Source organism: Nansenia antarctica, assembly GCF_963989245.1.
Source record: "Nansenia antarctica genome assembly, chromosome: 5".
Taxonomy (NCBI): domain Eukaryota; kingdom Metazoa; phylum Chordata; class Actinopteri; order Argentiniformes; family Microstomatidae; genus Nansenia; species Nansenia antarctica.
The window spans coordinates 13,434,782-13,456,744 of NC_137690.1; the positions used below are offsets into that span (position 1 = coordinate 13,434,782).

Genomic DNA, 21,963 nt, shown 5'->3' on the forward strand with positions numbered 1-21,963 from the left:
TCATAGTTGCAGTAAAGTAATTCACCGGTTTTTTTACTGCCAAGCCAAAGTGATCAATTTCTACTAAAACTATTATTTTGGACTAAAAGTTGTAGAACATCACGGGGAAAGGTGGAATAACAACACAACATGATAACGACATACCCAAGACACCAATGTTCAATCCCCGGAGCTTCTCCTCAATGCCTTCATATATATCATCCTCTGTGAAGTCAGCTACGATCACTTTCACTTTTCTCCCAGTGGTTTCTACTGTGAGAGGGAAATGGAGTGAAAAGAAGTTTCATGTTAATCTTTGTGGTAATAACACTTACTGTATAGTGCTTGATAAAAGAAATACAATTATTAATATATAACTACTGTATATATATATATTACAAAATCCCATGAATGTCAAATGTCTATTGTTTATCCCCAAAAATGTATCCGTTCCTCCCACCTATCTCCTTTGCGACCCGGTCCAGTTTGTCCTGGGTTCTGCTCAGGATGACAACGTTCATCCCACGCCCTGCCAGCTGGTGGTGATGGAGGTGACCACAGATGTTTAAGATGGAGGTGACCACAGGTGGTTGTGATGGAGGTGACCACAGGTGGTTGTGATGGATGTGACCACAGATGGTTGTGATGGAGGTGACCACAGGTGGTTGTGATGGAGGTGACCACAGGTGGTTGTGATGGAGGTGACCACAGGTGGTTGTGATGGATGTGACCACAGATGGTTGTGATGGAGGTGACCACAGGTGGTTGTGATGGAGGTGACCACAGGTGGTTGTGATGGATGTGACCACAGGTGGTTGTGATGGAGGTGACCACAGGTGGTTGTGATGGAGGTGACCACAGGTGGTTGTGATGGAGGTGACCACAGGTGGTTGTGATGGAGGTGACCACAGGTGGTTGTGATGGATGTGACCACAGGTGGTGGTGATGGAGGTGACCACAGGTGTTTAAGATGGAGGTGACCACAGGTGGTTGTGATGGAGGTGACCACAGGTGGTTGTGATGGAGGTGACCACAGGTGGTTGTGATGGAGGTGACCACAGGTGGTTGTGATGGAGGTGACCACAGGTGGTTGTGATGGAGGTGACCACAGGTGGTTGTGATGGAGGTGACCACAGGTGGTTGTGATGGATGTGACCACAGGTGTTTAAGATGGAGGTGACCACAGGTGTTTAAGATGGAGGTGACCACAGGTGTTTAAGATGGAGGTGACCACAGGTGGTTATGATGGACAAAAAGGGTAAAAAAACACAGATCAGTTAAACCCCAGAAATATCAGCAAGCTGGAATAATGTTATAATCATGCAGATCCACAAGACAAAGGCGGCATACCTCAAAGGCATACGCTCTCCCAATTCCATCTGAGCCTCCAGTGATCACTACAACAGAGGAGGATGTCAGCATGGGGTTGAATATCACTGCAACACACACTCTTGAATGCACCATTCCTTTCTTCTTTGACTAAATCACGGATCTGACATGACTTGATTGTTAAGAGCAAAGCACCTAATGCTTTGAGTGATAGAGTCAGATTAGTGATTGCATCAAGGTAGGGAGGAAAGAAGGATGCATTTTTATAAAATTCAAAGGAATAAGACCGGTCACACAGGGCCAGACTCAAGTAGACCTCATGCAGTACCCGTTGCCAGCACTAGGGGCACTATGCATCAAGCTCTGCTCCTGACTCCCCCTTCTCTTCTCCTGCGGTCAATCAGAACTGACGTCCTCCTCAGTGTTTGTTTGTGTTACCATCTGTTCTAGCACAGTGTACTCACACACACACATACAGATACAGTATGTTCGGTATGTTATTGATAAAGGAAGTGCAAGAGCAGAGAAACAACAGGAGCCGTCTGTCTGTCTGTCTACTGTATCTGCCCGAGCTCTGACGGCCAGGCGTCCTCCAACGACCTCTGACCCGATGACTAAGATCACAGATATCCCCAGCTCAATGTAAACACACAACCTAGAATCCATGTTCACATATTTCACTGTACTACTCTACACAGTACCTATAATTCTAAATGTTTATTAAACTTGTTCAACCTTTTCATTTCAACAGTGTCATACTAGCGGAGCACTGAGGAATTATTCTCCTAAACAGCTGTCGTCTCACAAACTCTGCTCTGGTATTACTGCAATGTTGAAATGTATTTCTTCATGGCTCAACCTCTGGACGACACTCCCAATAACAAACCCATCCATATTTGCTGACCACAAGGCGGCACCGGCCTGGCACAGGGAAGGAACAAAAAATACCAAATGTGGACGAAAGATGTTTGGCTCTGCCATGCCTTCCCAACACCAAGCCAGCAAGCCAAGGCAAATGTTTCTGTTGTTCACATTTGATATGTTTGGGAATAATTTTGCCCTGGTTTTCCATCATGTGGATCAGCACACACACACACACACACACACACACACACACACACACACACACACACACACACACACACACACACACACACACACACACACCCACACACACACACACACATTTTAATCATTTATTTATGTCCACATAGAAACAAGTATACAGGGACACAAATACTGAAGGCACAGATGAGATGCATTCACAAACAGACATGGACAATGTCTTTCACATACAACAGGACAAGACTCACGGGTAAAAGTAACACTGTCTCCGCCATATATGGCGGCTGCCAATAATCGCAGAGACAGAGCAATACTTGCTGAGCCTTTTTGCTTCTCCCTTGGACATTCCCAGTAGACGTAGTCCTCTGACAACCAATCTGTGCACATGTCCAAGACTGCCAAATATAAAGACTAATAGCGTACACCTATAGCCTAGCTCTGAGATGGTATCTACAAGCTGCTGGTATTTCATGACCTTAGTCATGAAGGCTTCCTCTAGGCTTATATCAAAGGTGCATGCTACCTCTAATACAGACACCTCTCTGGACTCTTCATTAACAATAACAACATCTGGTGTGTTAGCAGACAACTGTGAAAAGTGACATTGGTCATTACAGAAATTGAACATAGATGCATTGACACAAGCATGTGTATACATTTTCACTGTAACTGGGAAGTGGAGTGATATGTCCTTTACTATAAGGCTCACAATTCTGTCATGACGTGCTATATACATTCCTTTGTAAACATAACAGCCATTCAAGATGTGTGATAGTGTTTCTGTAACCTGTTCTGTGGTGTGGTGCAAGCAATGAGGAACCTGAGTGGAAGGAAACCAAATAGAGAGGTTGAGTCTGGTAGGAAGGACTTGTAATCTGGCCTTGGTTGTGAATATGACAATGTCCTCATCGAGTGCAGTGTTTTTTAAGAAAAGAATGAGAAACAGAGTGATCAGCTGTGGGAAGACATGCCAGTTTTCCCTGGAGTTTCAGACCAGTCCAGTGTTGTTGTTGTTGATGTTGATGAAGGTCCATGAGAGTCCGTCTGGCCCCTCTAGATGTTAGCTGGTGGCTCTGTCCAGCAAAGGAGGCTGTTGCCCTGACCTGTGTGAGAGGGTCAGATATACAGTTCTCTGAGACCCGAACAGTCTCAGAGTCAGACCACACCCACTCCAGGGACACCCCGGCTCGGACACAGAGGTCATTCAGGTCTGGCCAATCAGACCAAACTCCAAAACCAGCGGAATGAGTGTCCAATTTTCCGCTGGGTTTCCTCTTGAACCCAAGGAAGTGGGGCTCCGCCCCCCTGGCAACTGGGACCTTCCTTCTCCTCAGGTCCAGGAACATGGAGGAGCGGGCCAGCTCCCTGACGTCCTTGTCGTCGTTGTTAAGCATCCTGAGAAGATGGGAAATTCTCATGCTGGTGTAGATCCATTCTACATTGGGGACCCCTAGCCCTCCCTCCCACTGGGGATGAAAGATGATGTCACGGGTGCTGTGTGAATTGAGTCCAAGCCACCTGCGCACTACGCTCACAGTCTTGTTGTTCATTTCACACAGCACTTTCTGGGGGATGTGGACATTGGAGAAGAGGTGCTGAACTTTGGACAGGGCCACCTGCCTGATGGCTTCTAACTTCATAGTTAGTGGCAGAGGACAACTGTCTATCAAGTCCAGCCTGGAAGTGAACTCAGTCAGGATGTTATTGACTTGCTCCTTCCACTCTCCTGCGATGTTAATTTTATGTCCAAGATATGGGTATGTCTCATGAAGAGAATTTACACGAATGGGCTGTGTTGCTAAAGAGAACACAGGGGGTGTGTCTGTTTTTGAGTGGTACCACCTGTTCCCCCCACTCCGCCTCTCATACAGGACAGCGCATTTGCTGACTTTGACCTCCAGGCCAGACCATTCCAAAAAACGATCCGTCCTGCAGAGCATGTTCTTGATGACGCTCTCTTCCCTGGAGGCCAGGACAACATCATCTGCGTAGCCCTGCACTGGGTTGGGGGAGATGACACCCTCAGGGGCACACTGACACAGCCACTTAATCCACTGGTTGATGGCAATTATGAAATTAACCGCGCTCCATGGACAGCCAGTTTTAATGCCTGTCTGAAGTGGTGTTGGGCGAGTGAGCTGCTTCCCACAGATTACTTGGATGGTGGAGCTTCGGTACACATCTCTCACAATGTCAATGAATAGCTGGGGTAGCTGTATCTCTTCCAGTGATCTAATCATTATATTGTGAGCTAATGTCCCAAAAGCATCTCTAAAATCAAGAAAGACTGTAAAGAGTTTACATGACTGATGTTTAAAGTCATCTATCCCTGTCTTAAGGCAGAACACATGCTCATCCATACCCATCTTGCTGATGTAAGCCTTCTGTTTGGTGGACGATGTTAGCATCCACCAACCAGGGCAGGACTCGGGCCAGTATGCACTTCATGAACACCTTATAGATGGTAGGGAGAAGAGAGATGTCCCTCCATGTTGTTGGATCTTCAGGGATATTGTCTTTCTTTGGGATGCGATGTATCAATGCTCCTTTCCATGAATCTGGAACTCGCTTATTCTCCAAACAGACATTAAAAACAGTTGTTAATGTCTGACAAGACTGTGTGGATTTCAGTGCCTCGTATGTCACCCCATCTGAGCCACTGGCCTTGTTGTTGGGAAGGCTGTGTAAAACACACTCCACCTCCTGGACGGTGAAGTGTGAGGTGTCAGCGAGGAAAGGTGGATTGGGTGATGTCACCTCCCCATGCCAAGGCGGTGGTGGGAGGTCGTCACCTGACCGGTTGTTTTGACACTTTGTATCGTAGTAATTCTGTATGGCACACACACACACACACACAAAACGCATGCACAAACACAATATGTATACAGTATGTGCACATACACTCACACATGCACGCACACACACACACACACACACACACACACACACACACACACACACACACACACTAACACCAAAAACTACAGGAAAGACTTCTAGTCTGTGGGGATGGAGAGGGGGGGATCAGGACTGGTAGTTAGTGTAAACCTACGTATAACGACAAAGGCAGCAACTGAAAGCTGTGGGATTTGTCTGGGGCTGAGAGGTATCTGAGCTGTTCCAGTGAGTTTCTCTTTATTCCTCTTCCTTTGTAGCTTGGCCTGTTTACCCCGACTCCTCTGAGCCTACAGAGTGTCAGTTTGGTCTGTTTTCCTCGTCTTTACTCCCTTCTGCTCTTGCGTCGCTTCAGGGCAAATAACTGAAGCAAGAACAGAAGAGAAGCCCATCTTGATGCACAAGAAATCCCAATGCCTCCTACCAAGAAAGAATGAACAACGACAGGGCATGTCACTCTGAGGGATGCACACACACACACACACACACACACACACACACACACACACACACACACAGACACACACACACACACACACACACACACACACACACACAATACTCAATAGTGAAAGGGAACAGTCGAGAAGAGAAACCAATGAGCTGGAGAGACTCCTCAAAGTGAAGGGGATGGAAGGGAATAATACGCCCCAGAACATACTGTTCTAATTGCTTTTTTTCCGCTGTGCTGGAATGGAATGGAAGTGGAACTTTGGAAAAAGGAGGTCGCCTCGCCATTGTTGGTCTTTTATGAGGAAACAGAATACCACAGCTCAAGCGTTGGCTGGAGGACCTCTCTAGCCACGGAGAGAGGACCCAATAACATGATGAGACTGCCCTGGTGGCAAGTCATGGATGGTTTGTCTGGTGATTGTGTGTGTATGTGTGTCTTTGTGTGTGTGTGTGAGATTTAATGGGAATTTTTGGTAGATGATGACATGATCTGCCAGGGAAATGACTCAAAGGAACAGTATGTCTCTCAAGGTATGGCATAGCCTATCGAAAGGACAAATGTAGCCTATAATAGATAAGATCAGAGTTCAATCAGTATGTTGGCTCTCTCCTGACATCACCACTCATTACATGCCATGCTAGTCCCACTGTCTGTCCGCATGACCCTGTGAGATGACTCTCTTACAGGCAGCACAAAACATCAACATAGGATAGGCCTAACCGTGATATTACAATGGCACTGATTCCCAGGAACATAAACAAACAATACCACACAAAACAACCAAATCCTTCTCTATTCTCTTCAACCAATCATGAAGCTTCAGAACAGACTCACCAGACTCCGAATGACCCTACAGAGGGTTTCTATGGTAACATGAGGTTTAAAGATCTGGGAACATGTGTAATGATGTTTAATCTCTCCAGTTAGAACTTGTTGTCCTCCAAGTAGTTTGTACAACCAGATCAAGTTGTTTCTGAAGGGGAGCCAGAAGTAGCCACGTTTGATTACATAGCTAGTCTGAGGGTAGAATCAAAAACCAAGGTTCAGTATTGCAGGGAACTGGGTGTAGGGATAAGGTAATAGATAAGATAATAGTTTATCACAGCAATTCAGTGCTTATACACTGTAACTGGATTGACATTATAAGCCCCACGAGGCATTCATTTACAGTGTAATTAACTTATTAACTTATTAAATCAAAGAATTAAAGAAACAACATGCTCCAAAAAATTATTCAAAGTATTGTTCGGATGCTGAATCCTTGTGACGCACTCATGCGCACACACACTAGTATTGTTCGGATGCTGAAAAGAGTGACGCACTCATGCGCACACACACACACACACACACACGCACACACACACGCACACGCACACGCACACACGTCACACACACACACACACACACACACGCACACACACACACACACGCACACACACACACACACACACACACACACACACACACACACACACACACACACACACACACACACACACACACACTGCAGATTCAGCTCACCTGCCCACTCTCCCATGGATGTAAAGAATGACTTGGGTAGCAGGAACCACACTCTGGGATAAAGCATCCTAGAGAAGCACACCATTTTCACTCCATAAAAAAGAAGGACCACAGAACCGAGGGAGACGAAGAACACCTCCAGGAAATCCATGGCCATTTATGAGTTTCTGCTTACCACAACAGACTCTGTCTCCCTGTGTCTGTATCTCTGTGTGTGTCTCTGCTCTGGACAGACCAAACTTCTTATCCTAGTCTCACTCTAGAGAGTGACAGACAGGGGGAATAGTCTATCACAGGCCACTCCTCCCAACACACACGTGCACGTGCACACACACACACACACACACACACACACACACACACACACACACACACACACGTTACACCAAGTTACACCAGATCATTTTTTAAGTATGCCAACGTGCACCCAGGTATGCAGATCAAATCACACTTCCACAGGACAAACATAAGTTAAATGTAAGGTGCATATACACACTTGTATTGTCCTATATGACATCCGTGTGTGTGTGCATATGAATAAGGTTAACAGAACATTGTTATATATAGACCACCCTCAGAAGCCAGCCTCTTCGACCTAGAACCAGAGATGCGGGCATGGCTACGCGACACCGAGTTGGACCTCTGACGTTACACGAAAGCAGCAAGAACATTGTTATGTTACTGTAAAATTCATAGTCCAAGACTATCAAAACCTTATCAGATATGCTATACTACTCTATATTATCATTACTGACTCAGTAATGCACAAACTTACTGTACTACACTGTATGGAATGTCAAGGTTTTGTATCAAAGCTGGTCAGTGAATGGTTAATAAGATTGCTCACATTCAATACTGTATATGGGACTTATATGGGAATATGTGATATTCACACATATTTTGGCTTAGAGTTTACGTTTTGTCGCCCTCTACTGACACACAACCTTGGGATAGATAGGGAGTAGAAATAGATTACAGCTGTTACTTAAATAATACGGATAAATAAAGATGAAAAAACTAAACAAAACAAAAAACTCCAGCAGCAACAGTGTATATGTATATAAAGGCCTACAAAATATAGGGTTAGGGTTCGGGAAGGGTCTACAGTAGGACTATATTATACAGATGCATACCCTCTTCATATTAATGTCTCACACGTTGATCCTTTTACACCCAGACTATTGCCATGCAGCTACATGCAGCGAAGATGTAATAGGACGTTTTGATATGTCTAAAATGAAAATGCATCCCCTCTCATTCTAAATTAGTCACGTTTGATGTAATTCACTGGCCTCTTTAGCTTGGTCTGATTAAAAAAAAACAAAAAAAACAATGACAGTTCTCTAGACTGATGGAAAGGCGAATCACATATAGTACAGGCCAAAAGTTTGGACACACCTTCTCATTCAATGCGTTTCCTTTATTTTCATGACTATTTGGTACATTGTAGATTCTCACTGAAGGCATCAAAACTATGAATGAACACATAGGAATTATGTATTTAACAATAAAGTGTGAAATAACTCTAAATATGTCTTATATTTGAGATTCCTCAAAGTAGCCACCCTTTGCTTTTTGGTTGTTAATAGAATATATAATAATAATAATAATAATAATAATAATATTTAATATAATATGTGTTAATAATATGTTATTATATATATATCATATATATATATTATTAACAACAAACATTTTTATTTTATTAACAACAAAAAAGCAAAGGGTGGCTACTTTGAGGAATCTAAAATATAAGACATATTTAGAGTTATTTCACACTTTTTTGTTAAGTACATAATTCCACATGTGTTCATTCATAGTTTTGATGCCTTCAGTGAGAATCTACAATGTAAATAGTCATGAAAATAAAGGAAACACATTGAATGAGAAGGTGTGTCCAAACTTTTGGCCTGTACTGTTCGTGGACGATTACATGCATTTTTACCAGTCTTTTGTAACCAGAATGATGTGCTCTTCTCTTCCAGCATGTAAATGCAAACTACGCGTCATCAACACGCGCCTTTGCTTGTTGAACGCGCCATTCTGACAGCGTGTGTCTCTGACAGAACAGCTGACCCAAGCGTAGTTTCTGTTTTTCTACCGAGGTATCGTTTCCAAGGTGGGTTTTAATCCGTTCTTCTATTCTTCAAAGGTGTCATTCACAGAGAAACCTTTGCCTAGAGTGTGTTGTGCTCTCTTTGATAGGCCTACTATGAGGCAGAGCTGGCTACAGGGTGTTAGCTAGCCAGCAGAGCTAGTCTGTTGACAGGCACGTTGGTGCTCAGGCGTGATTCTAGTGCCATGTTAACCCATGCCATGTTGCCAAATGAACATGCATGAGAAGCGTAACTTCTGGGGCAGAACGATATACTAACTCTAACTAACTAATGTCTTTATTTGAGAGCTACCTTAAGCTAAGATTTGCCAGCATTGACTAGCATATTAGCTAGCTGACTGACATCATTGATAGCGAAGTGTGTGTGTGTCGACAGCTGTCTTGAGCTGGAAGGCTCCTTTACACGCACACACGCACACACACACACACACACACACACACACACACACACACACACACACACACACACACACACACACACACACACACACACACACACACACACACACACACACACACACACACACACACACACACACACACACACACACACACACACACACACACACACACACACACACAATGTATTCTGTCAGTTATTTGGGGGCAGTTGTTGTATCACATAGTTAGCTAACTAAGCCATATCATCTTTATAGATTGTTTTGTTTTGTGGCAAAGATGAGTCAATAGATTGTTAGCCATCTAATTTAAACTTGCAAGATGCATAGTGGCTGTGTGTATTCCCATTCCCACCCACCCACCCAAGAGTGTTCTTTGGAATTATATGGGTTATTGGTGGGGAGGGTTCGGTGTGAAGTCTTCCCACTAAATTCAGTTTGAGAGGAGATGTCTCGCTCTAATCAAATATTTTCTTCTTCTAGATAGAACGATCAATCTAGCTGGGAGTGTTTAGTCAGTCACTCATCAGGGACGCACACACACACACACACACCATACTCATACTCATACTCATCACTCTCTGGCAAAGGGATCGCTCCCATCCATTATCCTGGACAGACTAAATCTGTGTGTTTAGAGATGAGGAGAGAGAGGAGATCCAGATCTGAGTCAAATATAGAGAGTGAGTTCGGTCAAGACATGTTGTCGCCTTTGAGCAACAAAGATGCCGTGATTATGTATGTTTCGTTCAGTATGACTAGATAGCCATTATCTGAGCTATATATACAGACAACTTATACACTATGGCAAGGCTTTTCTACACTTAAAAGTTGTCATGTATCTGTCAAAAGTTCAAAACATATTCACAGTATTGAGACAGCATCTTGCTTGACACAATTCAAATGGAAGAGGTCAGATTCTGATCTGATCAATAGTGCACTGAAACAGTGAGAACATAGTGACAGTGACACTGCTGTCAAGGGACATGTTGGGTGACAAGCTGATAGATATTAGAAAGTGCAATACTACTGGGGCTTGTTCTGAATCTCATTGATAGATTCAGATAAGTGCATTGTGTTTATTCTGCAATGTGAGACCCTGGAATTTGTAATATACAATCAGCATTAATTACTTTCTTGCATGCCTTCTAGGTTTAACAAACATTAGCTAAACTTTTCTGACCAGCATTTTCCCCATCATGAGGTTTTGTGATACTCTAGTCTAGTGGATTTCTTCATACAGTACCTCTAGGTGGCAGTCTTGCTAAACTGAATTTCTCATTGTCATCTGCATAATAAGCACCTCCAATAAACTCTGCTCTCTCTGTTTATGTAGCCTATTTATCTATCTCTCTCTCTCCCCCCCCTCTGATGCAATTAACACTCCACATTGTATTGGTGAGCGGTTGGGTTGCACTACTATCAATATCATGACCGATATATATACTCATTATAAATGTAAGGATAATGTATTCATGTGACAGTCAGTTCTCTAGCAAATGTTTTTCTACTACACAATAACAACAAATGCTTTGTGTGCTTTTCAGCATGTGTTTTGCTATTTAACCAAAGTCATTGGGCTACATTTAAAGTCTTTAGGTGCAACATAATTAAAAGTCAGGCATAGAAAGCCCATATTCCTTTTGGGAGTTCTGTCAGTGTCAGGTCTGACTACATTGTAGACTAGGTTCTCTGACTTAACACCTAAAACTCACCACCGACGTTACCTCAGAGGCGCGTGTGCGTGGCAGAACTTTTGCTGGACTTTTTTATAGCGTCACTGCCCCCGTTTTTGTTACGGCTCTACTGCGGAGCTGCTACAGCCAGCCCTATCTTTGTACATTGAGTTTGCCTTTGATAATGTCCATCAATAATATAATTGTTTCATTTCTAGGGATGTAACGATGCACTCAACTCACGATTCGATACGATTCACGATACTGGGTTCACAATATGATTTTCTCACGATTTTTTCGAACAAAATTATATTGCAGACAAATTATGACGGAAAAAGATTAGGCTATTTCATTTATTTCTCTGACAAAAACTACAAAATACTGTATTTTCTTAAATAATCCCTTTTATCACTAACTATATTAAATATTACACTAGATAATCTTCGTGACATTTCACACATACACAAACTCACAAAAGTATAAAAACACAGCTCGTAAAACACGACTAAAATATGCTTGCTCTTAATGCGTTCTCTCTTCTAATCTTCTCAGCTCTTCTTGAATTACCGTAATAAATGCTGCTTTCAGGAACCGTTGGAATTATTTCGATAGCACATATAATTTAGGAATTACGGTAATATTCCAACACATGTGCTAATGCTGTCGGTTTAAGGCTGAAACAGCGATGATCTGATATCGTTTGCACCTCACGGCTACACGACTCCGCCGAATTCATGAGCTGAGACGGTGACGTGACGATAATGATAGGAGGGTGTTTTTTTTATCGTTTTTGGAGTCGTGTGGTCGGCTCGATAACAATGACGCGGACATCCACACATGTATTGTGGTTTCAGTGTTTCCCCTAGGTTTGCTGCCTTGGGGGGGTGGCATGGACCCCCCCCCCCACCCTGTGACATACCAGCGTCATGTCCAGGGGGTGTACTAACTTATACATTAAGCCGCCTCACGCTACGGAAACAGGAGATGGAGAGGCTCCTGCCCTATGGGCCATTAGGCACGAGAACCATACCATGATCCATATCAATTTATAACAGAATTATAATTGAATATTGGATTGCTGTGGGCAATGCAGTCAGTTAATGTCATTTTGACTTTACTCTCTCACCTGAAGAAAAATCGTATGTCCAACTATAAAAAAGACAATGCTTCTATTAGGGCTGCACGATTAATCGATTTTAAATCGAAATCGCGATTTGAAATGATGCGATTAGCTAATCGCAAAGCCTGCGATTTGCCCGCGATTTTTTTTTTTTTTTTTTTTTTTTTTTTTTTACTTTTATTTTACCAGGAAGTCACATTGAGATTAAAACCTCTTTTGGAAATTTGATCAGCACTCATGGAATGCCTCTTGTCCAATCAAATTACTTGGTCTCTTTATGACTTTGAACCCGGCGCTCTCAGAGCGAATTTACGAACGCAGGCATAGGTTGTGTCACGACAGTCAGTCCAATTATTATGAGACTTTGGGCTAACGTAACGGAGACAATTAGACACCACATGGCTTACTGGACGTATGATAAACGTTAGTATGTTATAATTGCGACAGGTAAGTGTACAATTTCACTATACTAACTGTACCAGCCAAGTGCATGTCGGTGCTGTTAGTCCAGCCTTAAACTTAGCTTAGCTAACTTGTAGTCTTCGAGACGGTAGCTTAGCTTAGCTACTCATGCTAACCCGGCGTTAAAGTACAGACACAGAGTTGACAGTCTCAGCAACCTGCGGGTTGGTGTTTATATAGTATAGCAGGCTTATGGATACATGGAAGTTAACTGTTCTGTTGTCAAACATGAATGTGTCCTGTATGCATAACCTCATACCATTCGTTCATACCAGCCGGCTTTAAAGACGCAGAGGTTAGCCTAGCCTAGCCTTGGGCTGAAGTATGTCACAGATTCCTAAGTCAAGGTGACGTGTGTCTGTGCTCCATAGTCAGAGACCACCATTCTATCATTCATCAGTTCGACTGTTGACCGAGTCATCTAGATGTGGTCCTTTCAGTTATAGTCACAGTGTATCCCCAAATGATCATTTTAATAGCTGGATCATCTTAGAAAGTAGCCACCTGTCTAGATGAGATGAGGTTATCATATATACAATTCATATCTTTTAAGTTCTCATCCTTGCATTAGAATTAGAGCAGTTAATAGTTTGATGGTATCATGTGGTAATGCTCTCTGAAAATAGGTGATAGACAGATTCATCCAATCACCTGCCAAGTATTTTTTGAAAGTACCTGCCCTTTTCCAAACAGCTTCCAATTAAGCTTTCCTAGATGGTTGTGTGAAACAAACCACCTGAGTCAGGTTAGTAATGCTCCATCACATGTTTTAATCTGAAGCTTGATTTTAAAGCAACCCAACTTTAAAGCAACCCAATGTAAGTTTAGTTATTTCACTCGTAGCTCGGGCTGTGGGGGTGCTAGAGGAGGGAGCCTCTAAGTCCCCTGAAGACGTACAAACAAACTGCACGTTGATACGACCTTCCTAGCCGGAGATATGGCCACACTTTACAAAAACTCCCTTTTTTTTTTTTTTTTTTTTTTTGCTATTTAAAAAAATAATAATCGCAAATTAATCGCAATCGCGATATCTGTCCAAATAATCGCAATTCGATTTTTTCCCCAAATCGTGCAGCCCTAGCTTCTATCCACTGTCCATGTACTGTAAATATGCCATTCAGTGTTTCCTCCAGGAATTTTTACAATGGTGGCGGGTAGCGCTTACCGCGCACGCGCGCTCAAAACAACGACGTAATTTCAGCCAAAACTCGAGGATGGCCCAAAAAAATTAAATGTTTTCCTGTACTTCTCCCGTGTGTCTCTTATTGTCTGTGTCTGCATGTTTTTCCAGCATGTAATTCCGTTGTCAATAAAAAAATCGTCTCCCACGACTCTTTCCGGACACGTTGGAATTTTTACCGTAACCCCCGGAGAACCAAAGTTATTAAGCCGCAAAGGGTGCCTCATTTACCGCTGCTGGAGGAAAGTACCGCTTACCGCTGACAGCGGGGAGAGGAAATATTTCTACCCGGGAATTCGCTCCTTGCTGTGTCCACGGTGATAGGAGTGGAGGATCGACTCCATTCAAAAACTTTTCGATTCCATGGCTTGTCCTCTTTCCGGACACATTGGAATTTTTACCGTAACCCCCGGAGAACCAAAGTTATTAAGCCGCAAAGGGTGCCTCATTTACCGCTGCTGGAGGAAAGTACCGCTTACCGCTGACAGCGGGGAGAGGAAATATTTCTACCCGGGAATTCGCTCCTTGCTGTGTCCATGGTGATAGGAGTGGAGGATCGTAGTTTGTAGACTAGACGCAGCCTAGATGTATTCGACCAATCACAAAACAGTTTTGCAAGCGCGTCGCTTCGGTCTGAAAAGCGGCCTAAATTTATTTTTATTTTTTTTGAGAAATCTGAATGGTGGCGGAGGAAATTCCATCGTGGCGGCCCGCCACGATGAAATGCATGTAGAGGAAACACTGCCATTATGGTATTACCATAAAGCCTAATTCTAGCAGAATAAGTAAAGTAATAAAGTGCATCCAGTTAGCTCTTTAGCTGGCATGTGTGCAGCAGACTAGCTCATCTAATCACCTCTGAGCTAGCTAGTTAGCTTGCTAGTTCTTTGACACTATTTTACACACCATGGAACTATAATCAGACACTTTCTAGTCACAATAATAACGACCAATTTGAACCAACTTGCTCTGTTAGAACACTCAGCAATTATATTGGCTAACGTTTCAACTTGCTTACTTTCCATCTGCAGACATCTCACCCTGCAAAAACTCTTGCGTCGCGCCGCGCACACTCGTGCACAATCTTGTACGCGAGTGTGTCCAGTGCGAAGTGAAGTGTGGAGATAGATCTGGCTATGCGAGACTACTGGCGGACTAACGTTACCAACGAGCCCATGGGCTTGCCACTCGCCAGATTTGGGTTGGGTGCATTTAAAAAAGACCTCAAGAACACTAAGATCATCTATCGCAGGTTTATTAGAGGTTCCCAGCAACAGTCAGAAGAAGATCGGGAGCGCAGCCTTTGCCAACTATGCCCCAAAGCTTTGGAACACATTACCTTTAGAGATCAGGGAAGCCAGCTCACTAAATATTTTTAAAAGAAAGCTAAAAACGCACTTCTTCAATATAGCCTTCAACTAGCTTATCTGCACCTGCCCACTGCTCATTTGCCAGCTATTGCACTTTAAATATTTTACTGTTTTCCCCTGCTTTTATATTCACATACTAGTGATGGACCTCGACCCGCCGAGGTCTAAGTAGGCTAAAGGAAGGGACAGTATACTAGGTCCTGGATATTAGATTTCAGGGGTAACCAGGCCCGCCGAGATCTGATTAGGCTTAAGTAAGGGACAGTAGGTCCTGGATACTAGATTTAAGGATATTAAGGAGTAACCAGGCCCCAGGAAGGGACGATTGTCCTGGATATTAAGGGGTAACCAGGCCCCGGTTGAAATACCCTGCAACCAAGTGAGAGGGCAGTACATTGCGGGTGGGGTAGCGTGTACCACAGGTGCAGGTCCCATACTAGCGTGACTACACTCACTGAGGGGGCTAAAATAATATATAGTAGTGTATGAATGTATGACATGTATCACATAGTGTGTAAGAAATGTAAATCTTTACCTTTTCTTTTGACTGTTTTCCCCTGCTTTTATATTCATTCTATGCTTGTATATGTTTTTATATTCACTTTATGTTCTTATTCCTGTTGTAAAGCACTTTGATCTGCATTTCTTGTATGAAAGGTGCTAGGCTATATAAATAAAGCTTTACTTACTTACTTACCACATGTAATTATTTTCTTTGTTAATAAAGATTTAAACAAATTATGACAATGATCATATTATCTTAGTTTAATGTAATTTCAATGTATTATAGACCTTTATTTATTTATTTCAAGCATAACAAATAAATCGCCATTATAGCCTACCTGTGTCTGGCTGTGTGTCTAATGTTAGCTATCTGACGTTGTTTTACGATGTTTTAAGGCTGATTTATGCACGACAGTCCCGCATTTGACACAGTTCCATGTCACATTTCCCCCCTTTAATGGCAGATAACGCCTGAAACGTAACTAATATTCAGCTGCAAAATTGTTGCACTGTTCTCCTATTAGGGGTGTAACGGATCACCTAACTCACGGATCGGATCGTGTCACGGATTTTGAGTCACGGATCGGATCATTTTTCGGATCAACACAAAACATTTTTTTATTTTTATAAAAACAACATTTTCCTTGAATTCTGTAAAAACACCACTTTTAATGTGTGAAACAAAAAAACAACATTCAAGATGTCAAAACTGATATATATATATATATATATATCACATATATAACATCTATATATAACAACATATATATAACATCACTGCTGCAAAGTAACAGAGTACTTTGTTTGTGTGTTTGCACAATCACCCAGGCTGCTTAGCGGGTGATATGACGTGATATAATTGGGACAGAGATGAGTGAATGAATGTTGTTGTCAACTCAGTACACATGCAGAGAGTGAGAATAAAGCGCACATGATTGTTTTTCTACCGGTTACATTTGAATGAATGAATGGTCTTTATTGTCATTGCTACAGTACAGGTACCAAACAACGAAATTTAGGAGGGGTGGCTCCCCTGGTGTTAGGGGGGAAAAAAAAAAAAAAAAAAAACGGTTTTGCTATTGATCCGCGGTACACATGCGTTCCGAACCGTGGAGGGCGATCCGAACGGATCACGGATTATCCGTGATCCGTTACACCCCTATCTCCTATATCAGTGCAGACTGGCAGGGTATGAGCACAGGTTGCTGGCCAATAGAACACCGCTATTCAGTCATGGCCTGATAATGAAGCATTGTTATTTTTTATTTGCTGACTTGTTTGATAGATTGATAGCATTGTGAAGGAATCTCGAGCGTCTATGCTTTTCTACTACTGATGATGTATCAGGGTCTTGAAGGGTTATCCCATTTCATAAGGGAAGATTACCCCTTGTGACTCTCTTCCGAGGGGCAAGCCGAAAAGCAAGTGGAACTCCGAAACGAGGGGTAGTGGTAAAAAAGGGAAATGTGATTGGGCCTAGGTGTAGGCCCTCTCTGGCTTCAACACTCAACTTGTTTGAAGTGTTATGCCATGGTATATTGGCATAACACCGTTATGTTGACTGAAGTTCCTTGTTATAATGCCCCTGACACCATAACACTACTTTCACTAAGTCAGACTCTATTAAAATTGAGAGTCTGACTGCACACTCATGGGAGAGTGTTGATGGGAGGAGGTTTTACCAGCAATATGCAGATTCTACCAACATACTGTAGAGAGGAGTGCTTCAAATGCAGGCGGGGATTTCAAACACGCCAAAAAATAGATGGTTGAATGCACACTGTTCTACTGTGAAATGCTGCCATCGAAAACCTCCTCAACTAACTCCATGATATCATGTTTTCAATGGTTTGTAAACAATAGTACGGGCAGAGGAGGAGGGGCATTACATGCAATTCAGATGGAGCCTACAGCAAAATGTGTACAACCATTTTCTTTCCTTGCTACGTTTCTTCCGAGGTGCATCTGGAAGGAGAGTACCAGTTCACCAGCCATTTCTAATCACCATCTATCTCTCACTATCTCCATCCCACCCTCCTCTTCTTCCTATTATCTCTCCTTCACTCTGCCCCCCCCCCCCTCCTCCTTCTCTTCTCCTCTCCCCAGGTGTATCCAGTGATGGATATAGAGAGTGCCAGTACGGTGGTCCTGCAGGCTCTGACCCAGGCCACCAGCCAGGACACGGCCCTACTGAAGCCTGCAGAGGAGCAGCTCCGACAGTGGGAGACTCAGCCTGGCTTCTACTCTGTTCTGCTGGTAGGACGCACGCACGCACGCACGCACGCACAGAGAATTAATTTGGTCAACTGCCTGCTTCTCAATAGGATTTTATTTATGCGATGGCTGAGCTGCTAAAACACTGAACTTGTGATGCCTCCTCTAACAAGGAGAAATCCATATCTGATTTCTGTTCTCCTGAATTATGTGGTCCTTTTAGCTAGCGCTGGGTATCGCCACTGATTTCCCAAAACGATTCCGATTCCCAAGGTCCCGATTCGATTTCATTATTTAGTTACAATATCAATTTTGCTTGAATATGAAAGAGGTTCTCAGAACTAATGCTATAAATTGTTCAAGGAACCCTCTAACATGTTGCATTGTTAAAAACATCAATGTTTACATTAAGAATTTACTCCAAAGCAGTTACATGAATGTACTTTTTATTGGAACATAAATCACCATGACCAGCATTGACCAACACAAGTCAGACGCTACAAAAAAGTGCTTTCTTTACTGCAGCTGGGATTTTGAGAGTTGCTTGTGAGGCTTTTAATTTAAGTTGAGCATGTGTTGAGCCCACACACAAAACAAAACACAATCTTCATTGTTAGAAGAAAAAGGGGCACATGAATTCTAACCTGAATTGAACAGAAAACAGGGCAGTTTCAAAAAGAAGGGCAGTTTCAAAAAGGCACACCAGGTTCAGAACATAACAAATAAACTGGCTCCGTAGATGCCACTGACTAGTCTAAGCGAACTGAACTTGTCTCCAGTTTAAATGGAACACAGATATTAAACATCATTAGTAATCGTTTGAACAAGAAATGGAAACTGACTTGCCTGAGCATTGCACAATATATAAATAATATTTATTTTGTAACAAATGTACAAAAGTAATTTATTAACAAGCCCAAAAAATGTAAGAGTAATCTACAAATTAGTCATTACATTAATCAATAAAAGGGTGCAGCCTTGTCGAATACTAAAGTGCTGGAGAGGAAGAGATAGAGGAAATGGTAACGGTTGAAGAGGTAGAGGGTGTGGAAGAGAGGTGTGTGTGTGTGTGTGTGTGTGTGTGTGTGTGTGTGTGTGTGTGTGAGAGAGAGAGTGAGTCAGCTGTCACTAAGGCTCTCTATCTCTAAGGAGTTCTCTGGTAAGGGCATGTTCTCACACTGTGAATGCTCTTTTTCTTCAGTTAAAACCTGGCTGACCTATTTTCAACCCTATTACTGTTCTATCAAAGTTAAAAGAAATATGTGACAGTTGCTGGTGAAAGGGGCGACAGCCGATTTAATGTTTGGACTTTTATTTTGAAAAATGTAAATACATTTCAGCGTTGTTGAAAATCAATGACACACTCGCTGGTCAACGTAACACAGCTTGTTTTGTGAGCCTGCTAACAATTTAAAATAGTGTTATAGTTAACTAGGTAGTAATGGGGATTACTCACCGAATCCCATTGCATTGCAATATTTTGGCTTGACTAGCGAGTGTGTTGTGATTTTCAACAGTGTTGAAATGTATTCCCGTTGTTTCAAAAGTCGGAACATTTTTTTATATACTTATTTTTTTTTCTCTGAAACATTTCAGTCATAACATACCACACAAACAGAAAAACATCATACATAAACAAACAAAGAACACAAACTTGTGGGGCAGATATCATGAGGTCATGTTCAGGAACCGTGATCATTGATGACGGTTAGACAGGTACAGTTTGTTACAGAGATTTAGTTAAGTGAGAGAGAAATAAAATGTATTTAAACAAAAAGAAAATGAATAACTACAATATATATATAAACCCTAATCAGTGTCCGTTTTCTTAAAATAACAATCCCATTTCCTCCAATACTTCCTTTTTCTTTCTGTAGACGCAGGGTGTGGGTCATCTTTTCCATGGAGCATACATTATTACATTTTTTTGTAAAAAGGTCCACGGTAGGGGGATTTCTCTGAAGCCAGCATTGGTAATAGCTTTTTTGCAAGCAACCAAGATAATTTTGAGGAGGTAGGCATCACTTATACATAAACCTTCAGGTAATATTCCCAGATACAGACAGGAAAAAGACATATCAATCTTTTCTGCCAGAATCTTAGACATTAAATCACTCACTTCTTTCCAAAAAGATTGAATACATGGACATAACCAGAAAATGTGTGCATGGTCAACTTGCATTGATCCGCACTCCTTCCAACAAGGATGTTGGGACCCAGTGAATTTGGACTTAAGCTTTAGTGTTAAAAAAGCGAATCAGGTTCTTCCAATAAAAATCCCTCCAAGTCAGTGAGTTAGTGGTAGAGCATTGGGCTTCCCAAGCTTGTATCCACACCGCCTCAGTTATTACCATCCCCACATCCCTTTCCTAACTCTGTCGTACATAGTCAGTTGAGTTTCTGTTCATTGAAGTGATGGCTTTGTAAAAAAAGTCGGAACGTTTTGATTGGTTGCCGACTTGTTCCCCCTTTCACCAGCCACTGGTCAAGATATGTGACATATCTTCCCATCTTCAACCCCATCCAGACAGTGCAGTCTTGCATCAGTAGCTGGTATCTAGATGTGCCTTCAGGACATGACCAGTGCATCTGAGGTGATGAATATGTTCTCTGTCCTGTAGAACATCTTCAACAACCACATGTTGGACGTCAACGTCAGGTGGCTGGCCGTGCTCTACTTCAAAAACGGCATCGACCGATACTGGAGGAGAGTGGCACCTCAGTGAGTACCTGCCCTCCTCTCTCTCTCCTTCCCTCCACCCCTCCCTACCGTCTCTCCTTTCAACCTTCTGTTCTTCCTCCCCTTCTCTTTCCCCCTCTCTCTTTTAGCTTTTACACCAATGAGTGCTTTTCCTCTCTACTCTCTTCTTCTGCTAAATTCAACCCTTTTGTGTTGCTTTCCATTCAAACCTAAGGGGTCGTGTTCTGAATGAGAACACATGGGATTGTGTTTGGGATGCTGGCTTTCTAATTGTTTATTGAATGGAACATAATTAATGTCTGTTCTTAAACCCAAGAGATGGAAACATGCATTAAACAGGTTCTTAGGCAATCAATTCTGCATCAGCAAGCACAAGCTACTTTTTTATCCCCCCCCCCCCACACACCTTTTCTACTCTTTCTCCAAAGTTTGTTCCTCCTGCCTTGTATAGGTATGGACTCTGGAGAGTTCATTGGAATTGTTGAACTCCTGTGTTTTGTGTCGGATGCCTTTGTTGCTTTGTGTTCTCTTAAAGACTGTGCAATGAGCTTGAGCTGGCAAAGAAGTTGCCAACTTCTATCAGAGGGTTGGGATCTCTGGTTTCATTGTACTGCACCGCCTCACTTTTTAAAACGTTTCTTTCGTTTTCTTATTAGACTCACTTCCCTAATCCCTCATGTTCCCCTCACCTCCCCAAGTCTGAGATGTATTCATAATTACACTCTCTCTCTCTCTCTCTCTCTCTCTCTCTCTCTCTCTCTCTCTCTCTCTCTCTCTCTCTCTCTCTCTCATTACCTCTCTTATTTGTTTTTATCCCTCCTTCTCGCTTTTATCTTTTCTTTTCTTTTATCTTTTTATTCCTCCACTTGTTCCCCTACTTCTGTAATCATCCCCCCCCCCCCCACGCTTCTCTTTTGAAGGAGAAAAGGGTAGTGGTACAGTACGTCTTAGCTTAGATAAGACAGACTACTCCCTGTCT

General features: G+C 42.6%; 2 protein-coding genes across 2 annotated transcripts in view; one reads left to right on the plus strand and one right to left on the minus strand.

The window, feature by feature from the left end:
- hsd17b3 (hydroxysteroid (17-beta) dehydrogenase 3) overlaps positions 1-7,394 on the minus strand; it is a gene marked incomplete at both ends in the record, with an annotated part of 10,242 nt that extends 2,848 nt beyond the window's left edge. The window contains 4 exons of the mRNA XM_080531364.1: positions 145-252; positions 440-515; positions 1,330-1,376; positions 7,244-7,394. Coding sequence (XP_080387490.1) covers positions 145-252; positions 440-515; positions 1,330-1,376; positions 7,244-7,394 — 382 coding nt within the window. The remainder of the gene's footprint in view (positions 1-144; positions 253-439; positions 516-1,329; positions 1,377-7,243) is intronic.
- Positions 7,395-9,271: 1,877 nt separating this feature from the next.
- ipo11 (importin 11) overlaps positions 9,272-21,963 on the plus strand; it is a 161,197-nt gene continuing 148,505 nt past the window's right edge. Inside the window, exons 1-3 of the mRNA XM_080531365.1 lie at positions 9,272-9,362; positions 18,176-18,325; positions 20,905-21,005. Of these exons, the coding sequence (XP_080387491.1) occupies positions 18,188-18,325; positions 20,905-21,005 (239 nt within the window). The 5' untranslated portion in view covers positions 9,272-9,362; positions 18,176-18,187. The remainder of the gene's footprint in view (positions 9,363-18,175; positions 18,326-20,904; positions 21,006-21,963) is intronic.